At 45.0% G+C, this 13,259-nt stretch overlaps 1 protein-coding gene across 5 annotated transcripts in view; it reads right to left on the reverse strand.

The window, feature by feature from the left end:
• VAV3 (vav guanine nucleotide exchange factor 3) overlaps positions 1-13,259 on the reverse strand; it is a 380,328-nt gene that overhangs the window by 220,153 nt on the left and 146,916 nt on the right. The window contains exon 2 of one of the 5 annotated variants that reach the window (XM_073234376.1): positions 9,111-9,204. The exons of the other annotated variants lie outside the window; for them this stretch is intronic. Coding sequence (XP_073090477.1) covers positions 9,111-9,161 — 51 coding nt within the window. The 5' untranslated portion in view covers positions 9,162-9,204. The remainder of the gene's footprint in view (positions 1-9,110; positions 9,205-13,259) is intronic. 5 annotated transcript variants of the gene reach the window in all.

The raw sequence follows: 13,259 nt of genomic DNA on the forward strand, positions 1-13,259 counted from the left end.
CAGAATGGAACACAAATATTCACTGCTTCTCCTAAATTCACACTGGAGTGAGGGAGTGTTGAACTTAGTAGGCAAACAGTAAAATTCAATTGTTAGTACACAGCTATAAAAGAAATATTTGAGTTTTGAAAATGTATTTACAAATGATTCCATTCCCTGCCTTTACACAGAGAATAGAGATACAATCTACAAAGATTATGTGGCCATTTTAATATGTTCACTAGCAAGAACGAGAATTTAATTGTGGGCCCTGTAGGCAAACCCTGATTTCTCCCTGCACCTTTCCAGGAACGATGCTAGCAGAGCAGCTGTGCTCGTACCAGCTCACCAGGGACCCACTGTGGCTCTGACACAACTCATTTTAAACGTACATGCCCTGTGTCATTAGTATCAGGCCAGAAGAGAGGTTGTTTATGTGATCTGAAATAGACTCGGAGAGTTAAAGGACTTGGAGAATATAATGGATTTCCAAAGCTGCCCACAAATCTTATAGGTGGGTCAAAGTCAAAACATTTTCCAAACTTGGCTCATGTTCAAAGTCACACAACTGGCTCGCAAAGGCCTCTGCTTCCTGCATGCTGCCCACATGGCTATTACCGCTTGAAAGGATGACATTGCATGGAGTCTGGGAACAAAAAGACAAAGCCAGCATGATGGGATCCGATAGCGGAGGAGAACACACCCCTTTCGCCAGCCTGGAGATGCCCCGTCTTTAGTCCCAACCTCAGAACTGCTCCCAGAGAATAATGAAGTGTTTGGAAGTTGTCTCATATTTCAAATCACCTAACAGAAATTACACTGTTGTCTAGAGGACCAGGAGAATCAAATGACAGTCCTTCAACATCTCTGTCTTGGCTGGTTTGCTAACACTGTTCATTTCATACTGTTTGAAAGTGCTAATTTTCATAAATGTTTGAAAAAATTAAAAAGTATATATATTCTTTATTATGTGAAAAATACAGTTTCTAGGCTAGGGTTGACCAGTAGAAATATGTGGACATTACATAACTTAAAAATTCAAGAAGCCACCTTAGAAAAAAATACAAAGTAACAGATGAAATTCATTTTAATCAAATATTTTATTTAATTCAACATATCTTTATTATCACTTCAATCTGTAATCAAGATACAAATCAAGACATTTTATACTGTTTTTTTTTTCTCATACTAAATCTGAAAAATCTACTTTACAATTACAGCTAATCTAATTCAGACTGGGGCCGATTTCAAGTACAGAGTGGCCGATCTGGGCAGCACAAATCAGAGCACTCAGAGTGTGGAAGCAGAGGAAGCAGAGCAGTGGGGAGCAGAGGAGGCAGAGCCATGGGGAGCGGAGGAGGCAGAGCCGTGAGAAAGCACAGGTTGAGCCAGACCCCTCATTTTACAGAGGCAGGTGGCCACTGAAGAACAACATGACACCCCAAGGATGCCACAGCTTGATGAGGTGGAACCAGAGTGAGGGCCTACACCTCCAGACGCCCATGGCCCCTGCCGTGGAAGCAAGGGGTGCTAAAAGACCCTGACAGGGAGTGGAGAGCCCTGGGGAAGGAGAAAACCACCTTCCACACAGGCCTTTTCTACTTCACATTCCACAGCTGTCTATACACATCAACTGATCTCCTCTTGTCTGTCGATCCGACAGTCAGTCATCAGGACACTCATCACCTACCACGGGCCAGGCTGGGCCCAGGGGTCACTCACTGAACAAGCTGGACAAGCCTCTGCCCACAGTGTGCTCAGTGGAGCTGGGAGACAGACAAGCAAATAATCACAAAAATGCATGGAAACAATTGCACAAGTGCTGAGAGTTGGAGGAATAGCTCACTCTGCTCTAGAGAGTGTAAAAAGGGACAGTTCTTCACCTAGGACTTAGAGGAACACTGCCCTGAGGAAGAGACATGTGAGCTGAGATATGAATTTCTAGTGGGGTAATGAGGTGTTCCATCCCAGTCTTTTCCACATGAAAGCATTAATGTTTTAAGTGTGAGCTATAGGCAAAGTTTGTGTCCCCTCAAAAGTCATATGTTGAAACCTAATCCCCAATATGATGGTATTGGGAAGTGCTGCCTGTCGGGGACCTCACGAATAGGATGAGTGCCCTCGTAAGACAGACCCCAGAGAGCTCACACCTCTCTCTTCCATCAGATGAGGACACAGCAAAAAGACATCTATGAGTCAGGAAGCAGGTTTTCATCAAATACCAAATCTGTCAGTCCTGATCTTGGACTTTTCAGCCTCCAGAACTGTGTGAGTGTGGGGAAGTTGGGGTTCCCATGGCCAGGATCCTCCCTGAATTTAAACCACCTGATAATGTAACTGACCTGTTGCTAGGCTACCGCTTCCACACCTTTAGGCAATAAGCTATTATTGTGCTATATAGAGAGCTCAGTCCAGTGCTCTGGGTGGAGGCAGAGACACTAGTGCTCAACCTACTGCGGGAGAACAAGCCAGGTAATAAACACTTTCACCCCAAAGAGCATTCTGCTGTCAATTTCTTTGGTCACATATAATCCATAGCGAACTTGCCCAGGGCTGAAATCCATTGGCATGACAATTGGCATAGTTGGCAGGGTTCACTGTTGACCAAGAAAAAAGACAGGCTGCCCTTATGGGAGGGGTGCTTCAGCGGGCTGCCCCTGTGAATGGGGAGACAGTGGATCATCCCCCAATGGGTATATGGTCTGAGGTGGCTTGCCTCCTAGAGGTCTGGGCCCCACCCCAGGACTGGAGGCAAGTAGAGGTGACACCTAAGGCAGTATGGGTGGCCCTCTATATAGTAAGCAGATCCTTTGAGAAGCAGAGTGCGCAGGAGGCAGCGGGGACTGTGGGTTGGCTGCTTTTCAAAGTATTAAAAAAGTCTACAGAGGAGACCCAAGAAATGGCGACACGAGAACACAAGCTGCAAACTTCTGTGGATTCCCTGAGGAGGGAAATGGCACTGATGCAAGAGGAGGTGGTGCAAGAACACAAGCTGCAAACCTCTGTGGATTCCTTTAAGAAAGAGATAGCATTGGCACGAGAGCACAAGCAGCAAGATGCCATTCAATAAGATGGCAGCAGTGCCAGGTGTTCTGAAAGAGGAAGAGACCATCAAGGAAAAAGACGAGCTCCTGAGGGAAGCACGGGCAGAGGTGGCACGAGAACATCAGCTGCGCAGCATTGAGGTGAAGGTAAGAGAGCTTCTGAAGACTGAGGTAGCATTGCTGCGAGGCACAGTAGAAAAGGTAAAAGTTGAGCAGAGGAGGCACTCGGGGGAGGGGAGAGAAAGGTGCCATCAGCCCCAGAAATGGAGGAGTTGGGGAAGGATGAAGGGGTGGTGCCGGAGGCACTGGCCACTCCTGTATTGAAAGCATGCGCACCCAGTGGTTGTAAAGAAAAGAAAGACCCAGCAGCCGAGAGTTCCCCAAGGAGAGGAGCAGCCCCCTCCCCAGGTTGTGGAGCACTCTATGGTCTGCCCCTATACTTAGGGTGAGCTGGTGGATTTGGGCTCCCAGTTTAGGCAGAAGCCCTCAGAGTCAATATCAGCTTGGCTCCTGCGTCTGTGGGACTGAGGGGTGGATGGAATTGTCCTGTTGGGATCAGAGATGGGAAAGTTGGCTGCCCTGACAGTGCAGCCTGCCTTGAGGCAGCGATTGCAAAATGTACATCAGACCCCAGGGAGTCACACCCTCCTCGATTGGCTTATGGCTGCACTTCGCGCTGTGTGGCCCAATCCGGGTGATCTGCCATCCTCTCCTGTTAGATGGCAGACGTATGCTGAGCTCCAGCAGGTGCTACGAGAGCTAGGCATAAGAAATGCCATCTATAGTCCAGAGAATTATGGCCCAGATGAAGAGATTTTCACTACTGGGATGAGAAATATTGTACTTCAAATGGCTCCTACATCCCTCTTTGGGTCTCTAGTGGCTGTTCTTTCCCCTCACTTAGGGCAGCCCATAAGCCAGGTGACACGTACAGTAGCAGACTTAGGAGAGGCTGAAGCAATGAGAATCCAGAAAGAAATAAGACCTGTTACTCACAAGAAGAATTTACAGGGCCCTATGAAGGTTATGAGGACCCAGAAGTGGGTTGATTTAATACGGGCAGGAGCAGATGGGAGGAAATTATATGGGAAGTCAAATAGGATCTTACTAGAGCAATGGCACCAGCTAAAACCAGAACAGCAGTTCTAGCCAGTAAGACCAAAGAGGCAGAGGTCAGAGACAGAGTCACAAGTCCGGCCTGTGTGTCTGCAAGACTTCCTGCTGAGGAGCGAGCCAACCTCACTTGAGCCCACACAGGAAGGTGATTGGGGAACACGGTTTGACTGAAGGAAAGGTCAAGGTATCTGCCCTGAGGGACCGGGGGGGGGGGGGGGGGCAGGAGGGGGGGCGGGGACTGGAGGCCACATGTTGAAATAGCGATCCATTGGTCCCCAGTGAACATACAACGTGTCCGGGCTCTGGTGGACACAGGGGCTGAATGTTCACTGATTCATGGTAACCCTGCACGGTTCCGCGGGACCCCCACTATCATAGATGGATATAGGGGAAAGGCTATTAGAGTGAAAAAAAGCCCAAATCCCTTTGGCAATAGGGCATCTACCCCCAAAAGAGTACACTGTGTATATATCTCCTATCCCTAAGTATATTTTGGAGATTGATATCCTGCAGGGTCTATGGCTGCAGACCACTGCAGGTGAGTTCAGACTGAGAGTACATGTGGTGAAGGCAGTTCTGAGGGGACATGCTCAGCACCTGCCAATAGCTTTGCCTGTGCCTCAGTGGTGACTAATACCAAACAATACAAACTGCCTGGAGGGCATAAAGAGATTGGAGAAACTCTCCAGGAGCTGGAAAAGGTGGGTATTATAAAGCCCACCCATAGTCCTTTCAATTCCCCGGTGTGGCCTGTAAAGAAGCCAGATGGCTCCTGGAATATGACTGTGGATTACAGAGAACTGAATAAAGTCATACCCCCTATGCATGCTGCTGTCCCCTCTATTGCAGGCCTGATGGATACCCTCAGCCATGAACTAGGAACATACCATTATGTGGGAGATCTTGCTAATGCCTTCTTTTCCATTGACAGTGAGCAGAAAAGTCAGGAACAGTTTGCCTTCACGTGAGAAGGACAGCAATGGACTTTCACCATCCTTCCACAGGGATACCTCCACAGCCCCACTATCTGTCATGGACTTGTAGCCAAGAACTTGGCTACAAGGGAGAAACCACCAACGGTACGGCTATACCATTATATTGATGATGTCATGCTCACATCCGATTCTCTTTCAGATCTAGAAGGTGTAGCACCTAGACTGCTGTTACATTTACAGGAGAAAGGATGGGCTGTGAACAGTACCAAGGTTCAGGGACCTGGTTTGTCTGTCAAATTATTGGGGGTCATCTGGTCGGGTAAGACCAAAGTTATACCAGAAGCAGTTATAGACAAAGTCCAGGCCTTTCCTACCCCCACAACTGTAGCATTGCTACAGGGGTTTCTGTGTCTTCTAGGCTACTGGAGAGTGTTTATCCCACACTTGGCACAAATTCTGAAGCCCTTATACTGGTTGGTACCAAAGGGCCTCAGGTGGGACTGGGATGAGACATGTGCAACTGCCTTTACTACAGCAAAACAGGCAGTCAAGACCATGCAGGCCTTGAGTGTAATAGACCCATCAAGGCCCTGTGAGCTGAGTGTTCATGTTACTGAAGATGGTTATGGCTGGCGTCTCTGGCAGCAGCTTGAACGAACTCACCAACCTGTTGGATTCTGGTCACAACTCTGGAAAGGGGCAGAGGTACGATACACTTTGATAGAAAAACAACTGGCTGCTGTGTATCACGCCTTGCTGGCTACAGAACCCATCACTGGAATGGCCCTGATAAAGGTAATAACCACCTATCCCATCTTGGAGTGGGTACGAGACTGGACCCAAAAGCCAAGGAGGGGTGTGGTACAAACGCCCACACTGGCCAAGTGGGGTGCTTACCTACAGCAGCGTAGTGCCCTCTCTAGTAGCCCCTTGAGTGAAGAACTCCAATGCTTGTTGGGGCCAGTGACATATAGTAGTGAAAAGCAGGAAGAACTTGCTTTTGAACCATTAGTAGCAGAGAGTCCCTATCAGGAGGGAAGAGCTCTGTACCCAAGGATGCATGGTACACAGATGGCTCCAGCCATGGGCAGCCCCCAAAATGGAGGGCCATAGCTTTCCATCCTAAGACTGAGACAATATGGATGGAAGATGGTGAGGGGAAGAGCAGCCAATGGCCAGAGTTGCGGGCTGTGTGGCTTGTGATCAGCCAGGAGCCCTCCCCTATAGTTGTCTGCACTGACAGCTGGGCTGTCTATCAGGGCTTGACCCTGTGGCTACCAACCTGGTACCATGCCAACTGGCTGGTTGGTCACTGACCCCTCTGAGGGCAAGAATTGTGACAAGACTTATAGGCCTGTGGTCAGACTAAGATAATTACAGTATACCATGTGACAGGTCATTTGCCACTGGCATCCCTAGGAAATGATAAAGCAGATAAATTGGCCCAGATATCTTGGTTAGAAGGAAAGCCTGCCTCTGATTTAGCCCAATGGCTACATCAGCATTTGTTGCATGTGGGGCAAAAGACAATGTGGGGTGTAGCCCATTGGTGGGGCTTGCCTTTGACCTTCAAAGAAGTAGATAGAGCCCAGCAGGAGTGTGTCATGTGCTCCAAAAGGGACTTACACCGAGTCCCACAGCAACATGGGACAAAAGCTAAGGGGCCTATACCCCTCGTCAGGTGGCAGATAGACTATATTGGGCCTCTACCTGTGTCAGAAGGATATCAGTATGTGACGAATTGTGTGGACACAACCACTGGACTTCTGGTTGCTTTTCCTACCCATTGGGCAGTCCAGCAGGTGACCAAAAGAGGCCTGGAGTGTCTCTTTTCTGTCTATGGCCAACCATAGGTAATTGAGAGTGATCAGGGCACCCGTTTTACTGGACATTCACTGAAGGAATGGGTGTGACAGCTGGGAATCAAGTGGAAGTTTCATGTGCCATACAATCCTACGGCAGCAGGCATGATAAAGAGGCACAATGGCTTGTCAAAATCCGGACTAAAGTCAGATACCAATAGTCTATGGGGATGGTCAGTCCACTTATGGACCGTGCTATGGCATTTGAATGAGAGACCCTGAAAGGGAGTCCTGAGCCCCGTAGACATGTTAACACATATGGCTGCCTCCCCTACACAACTGCAAGTACAAACCAAAGAAGAATCACTGAAGCTGAGGTTTGGCCACCAGAATAATATCTTGCTGCCAGTACCAACTGCACTGAACCCCAGAGACTCCACTGAGTGGACGTGGCCTTGGACCTTTCAACACATGGACCAACGATGGCTGGCTCTCCTGGCACCTTGGGGACAAGGCCTGGAAGCTGGCCTCCTGTGTATTCCTGGAGTAACAGCAGAGTGGCCGCCAAAGGTCACAGTAGTATATCCTGAATGGCCAGAAGGTAGGAGCATCTTACCGGGAAGTTTTGTTTTTTCATTATGGCCAGTGCATGCACCTCCAGTAGCACTATATATAGACCCTTCAGTAACCCCCACGGGGAAAGGAGTAAAAATATGGTATACTAGACCTGGAAGGGACCCCCTTCCTGCTACAGTCCTATCACAGGAGCACTCTCTTGCATGCATCCTACCTGATGGACAAGAGTTGCCTATGTTGGTGGCATTAAAACATGTGTCTTACCACCCCTAAAGTCTTTGTTGATTGGGAACTTCCTCTAATTTGAGGATTATTATAATTTTTCTTATTAGGAACCTCCTCTGGCTTGAGGATTATTATAATTTTTGTTACCTGTATCAAAATCTTGCTGTATCTTAATTTTTACTATCTCTAAGTTGTTGTTATCCTCTGTTGCTATTGTGGAATGTGGTTACAGTGCTCCAGCTTTCTCACACAGGGACTATTGCGGAAGATTGGAAGCATGTAGATTTTAAGGCGAGAATCCTAGAGGGGTGGAGTGTGGGGAAGTTGGGGTTCCTATGGCCAGGATCCTCACTGAACTTAAACCACCTAATGATGTAACTGGCCTGTTGCTAGGCTACTGCTTCCACACCTTTAGGCAATAATCTATTACTGTGCTATATAGGGAGCTTGGCCCAGTGCTCTGGGCAGAGGCAGAGATGCTAGTGCTCGACCTACCGCCAGAGAACAAGCCAGGTAATAAACCCTGTCACCCCAAAGAATGTTCTGCTGTCAATTTCTTTGGTCACATTGAATCCATAGCGAACTTGCCCGGGGCTGAAACCCACTGTCAAGACAGTGAGATATATCTCTGTTGTTGAAACCATTCAATCTATGGCATTTTGATACAGCAGCTTTAATGGATTCAGAAAGTGCCTAAAATCATTCCTTTCTTGCGTTTATTTCTAACACTGTTTCTTCTTGTTCTTTCTCCCAGAGAAGAACTTTAAGTTCCCAGAGATGAGTAATCTCACCAAGGTTTCAGGGCCAGTCTGCACTGGGGTAAGCATGGACTCCCAAAACCTGCCTCCCAACAAGGCTTTTCCCATCTGCCTTGGTCGCATTTATCTAACTTGACAAGTTAGAGTACAGTTTCCCTTGCATCCTAAGATGGGCTAGCCCTAGGCTGGCATTGGACTATGTTGCCGTAATAAAGTAAGAACTTCATTTACTAGGCCACAGAGTTAGCAAGGTTTTTCAAGAAGGCAGTAACAGGTTTCAATTTGTTTGGTAAGATAACTGTATCAGCAGTTCAATAGATAAACCAAAAGAGAAACAGTGGAATGGAGACTAGAAAAGAGATTACTGAAGTTTAGGTGACAAAGCACATGGGCTGCCCCAAAGCCCTGTGATGCAGAGGACAGAATACATTCAAGGGGCATTTCAGAATATACTCAACTAAGATAACACAGACAATTACACACACATGGTTCTCAGGTAGCCAACACCCATGTGTTTCAACCCTGGTTGAATGTCTTGAGGAGCTTTTGAAAACACCTGCATCTAGACCTTAACTTCAGAAAATGTCTCAAGTCTGCAATGGGGCCACAGCATTACAATTTTTAAATGTTCCCCCAGATGATTCCAATATGCAGCCAGGGTTGAAAGCCACTGACCTGGATACTAGACAAGCTTTCTGAATTCCAGAAGTCAAACAGAATCAGCATGGTGTGTTTTCATTCTTCAATTTAGCAGATAATTATGGAGTACCTACAACAGTCAGGCACTAGGTTAAGTGCTTAGTTTCATTTAATCTCACAAACTAATCTATGAGTCATATGATATTTTCATTTCAAAATAAGAACCATCTAAGAGCAAGTTGACTTCTAGGAACATGATAGGCCAATGGCAGAACCTAGATTTGAACCCAGCTCTGACACCTGAATCTCCTAAAAGCAGGTAATGCTGCCAGTACTTTTAGATTTGGGCCCTTAATTATGGTTTGACTTCATAGTGCTTCTTAATTCTCAGGTATCTTGACTCCCAAGGAGTGTAAGTACTTCAAATGCTAATCTTGCCCCACTGTTCCGTCGACCCCTCTGCTGCGTCTAACCCCACATGAACATCTAGAGCACCTAAGCTCACCAGCTGCTGAATTCACTGTCACATAGCTAAAACAAGTGTTGGGTCACTTTTCTGTATTTTGCCAAAATAGAAACCTTTACTACATGTTATAGAAAAATGTCTTCAGTGTTACAATACACTAAGTATTATGGAAGTACAAATACTATACATTCAAAGCCTAAAGTGATTTAATATAGTTCAAGTTCATGTGAATATATAAACGTGTCATAACAGTAGGAACTTCCTGTGTCTTTTTATTCTAACCAGTCAACAGGAAACATACATTAGTAAAGCAACCATGTAAAATTAAAGCCCATGTAAAATTCAACAAGCAACAAGAGACTTTTTATTAAACCAGGACTGTCTCATTACGTAGTCATGCTAATTATGAAAACTTTATTAGTAAGTTAGGTCTGTAACACTTGGGTACAAATTACTAGATAATAAAATGTCAAAGAAAAATGTGTATGATCATAATTAATTCTCAATTATCTCCACATGTTATTTGTTTGAAACTCAGGGGATAATGTTTATCTGGGGACATAATGAATTTATACGTAAAATCTTCTTGAACTACATGATGTGTGATCCAAACCGAAAGTTTCTGTGATGACTGCCCTTGCACTGTTCACCATGTAAGAACTTATTCACTATGTAAGAATTCGTTCACAATGTAAGAACTTGTTCATTATGCTTCAGAAGATTGGAGACTGTTGAGAATTAGGCTTGGGGTTGATTAATGATTGTGCATTGAGTCCCCTATACAGAATTTTATTGTTGTTAACAACCATATGATCAATAAATATGAGAGATGCCCTCTCAAAAAAAAAAAAAAATCTTCTTGAACTATCAAATTAAATACAAGAGAAGCACTTAACACAACAGGACCCATGATTATTCAAAGCCTAGAGCCAGTCAGCTTGTGTTCCTTCTTCTGCCTAGTGACTAAGTACACTGTAAGGAAACATCTTGATTTCTGCAAGAGTTATTTCTCTACTTACAAGTATAAATATTTATATAGATTTAAACTTAACCTCACCCAAACAAAAATAACAGTGCTCAACAATTGAATACTATTACACAGTATACACATTCATGTGCACACACACACATACAGGCCAGGCCCTTTGCTGAGTACTTTACAGACATTATTAAATGGTTGTGACAACTTATAAAGAAAATAATATCATTATGTTCATTTTTAAAATGGCTAAACTGAAGAACCAAGAGATTAAGGAACTTGTCCACAGGCACAGAGGCAGCAAGTATAAAGCCAACTCCTGCACTCAGGAGGTCTGACCCAGAGCATGTGCTCTCTTGGTCCCTATACACACCACCTCCCTTAAGAAAGCACTGACACCACCTCGTTTGGGAGCCTCAAAGAACCGAAACACAGGGTCCTTGTGGTCCAGAAGCACGTGCCCCACCTGAGCAAAGCGAGCATGCAGCAGCATGCTCAGGCCCACGTGCTGAAAAGCAAAGCCATGAAAATGAAGCTCATGACTCCTGCTACATACACCACAACGCCACACAGGGCTGTGGGGTTTCAAAAAGAGAGGGTCCATGCTGTAACTCACCACCCTTTATATCATGACTTCTCACATTTAGATGACATATCTGCTTATTACCTGCCTCCCCACACTAGATTCTAAGCTGCATGAGAGAAGGCAGTTGGGCAGTCTTGCTCAGTGTGGTGAACTGAACAGCACTTCGAAACCACATAGCTCAGAGGCTCAAAAACTGTATTAGCACAAGGCAACAGCTGAGCGGCACTCACAGTGGGAGCAAATGTTTGCAGATGAGGACCCTGGGTTCCTGATGGACGAGTGTGAAATAGGATTGAAGCAGCAAGTTGAAGGACAGACGGCTTTAAATGCCTGGCTAGGAGGTGACCTGGTTTATTTTTATTATGGGGAGCCGACAAAGGTTTCTGAGCTGGAGAATTAACTGTCAAAAAGTAGTACGTGAAGCATACTCATCTGGCAGAGGCACAAGGTATTTCACAGGAAGGAGCATGAACGTAGCAAGCTGTTTTAACTATAGTCTAGCTCTGAACTGATTATGGGAACTTGGGAGATAATAAAGGAAATGGACATGACCAGCTTCATGAAAAAGGATCAGCCCAACTTGTGCACTGCTGGGCACACCAAATCCCATAGCAGTGGGTCCAGCTTGAGCAAACTTTAGGAAATCTGATCTGACTCTGGTTCATTACAGTGTAGAAGATGCATTAAGAGAGGATTAAATCCAGCCATTATTTAGAAATTTGATCCTTTTCCAGTGGGGACCAAAAGACAGCTCTATTTGACAAGGTTAAATAGCTGACCCAGAACTGTCAGGAATCTCAGAGACCCATGACTGGAATATCTCACCTAAGGGTTGCTGACCTGAATGTGCATCAGGCGGGATCCACAAATCCAGGGCCAGCCAGGAAGTAGCCTGGTCTCCCACTGCGGGATCGGAATGTGTGTGTATGTGACCCACAGGGACCAGCGATAATAACATAAAGCATTTGTGGAAATACATTTGATTCACGGTTGTTTTCCTTCATCTTGCTTTTCCACTTTTCAGCCTTTGCCGAGTACATGCACAATCATGATACATGAAGTTTCCCTTTCCACTTAAACTATATTGAAATTTAATCAGCTTTTAAAAATTCATTTGCATTATGATTTAAGAAAAAAGCTGAAGCTTAACTTGTTTTTAAGATTCAATTTTATTTCATCCCTTCTCTCTTTGATTCCAAGTTCTTTGCTGATTTTCTCTTTAGGAGTAACTTTGGTTGAATTAGTTAGTTATTTTTGAAGCAATGTAACAGTATCTGCTGCTTTAAACCCGTTACCTATGGCCTTTAAATCCAGAAAGGGATTTTACCTTAAAAGCCCTGGAAGACTTCCTTATCTGGAACTTGGATATTTTACAATACGCAAGGAATATTTTTTAATCATTAGCTCCTTTGAGCGTATGTGGTTAATCCAGGATAATCTGAATTTCCCTTAATGTCTACTATTTACCACAGACAAAATAATCCTCTCAAAGGCTATAGAAACACAGCTCAGTCCTGACATGGTCCTGGTCCCAGTTTTTTCCTCTGGCATAGTTTTCATATTTTGTTTCAACTTATCCTCAGATGAAGTACTTCACCTGGGAGAGTGCACAGTTTGCTTTATGACAAAAAGAAAATCACCAAATTCATAGTTGTTTCATCAGCTATTTGGAGGCCATCAGCTCTCTCCTCAGAAGCTGTTTTTCAGATATTCTTTCCAGCCAACCTTTGAAAGCAGACTTAGACACTGAGCACAGCAGACACTTGCTGCCCTAGCAGCATACACGGCTTGGTGCCATTTACACAGCCGACAGGCCTCTGCGCAATCTCCAGGAAAAGAACACAATTCCTGAATGAGAGAACACATATACTTTGAATACAATCTTGTACTTGCATTTGTATTTGAAATTACAAGGATAACTCATGTCTGAGTAACCTGGTAAATTGTAACCTTTAAACCCCTGCCATGAGGGCATCATCCTTCATGTACCCACTGTGCTATATAAAAATCTCCATGGAACATTAAGTAATAAAATTCCCAGACAGAGAGAACCAGCCTGGATTTACTTTGTAATGGATTCTATGTAATGGTAGATGGTCGTCTAATAATAATATGGTGTTTCTGTTTTGTGTTTTCTCTTTATTACCTTCTGTC

Source organism: Manis javanica, chromosome 4 (assembly GCF_040802235.1).
Source record: "Manis javanica isolate MJ-LG chromosome 4, MJ_LKY, whole genome shotgun sequence".
Taxonomy (NCBI): domain Eukaryota; kingdom Metazoa; phylum Chordata; class Mammalia; order Pholidota; family Manidae; genus Manis; species Manis javanica.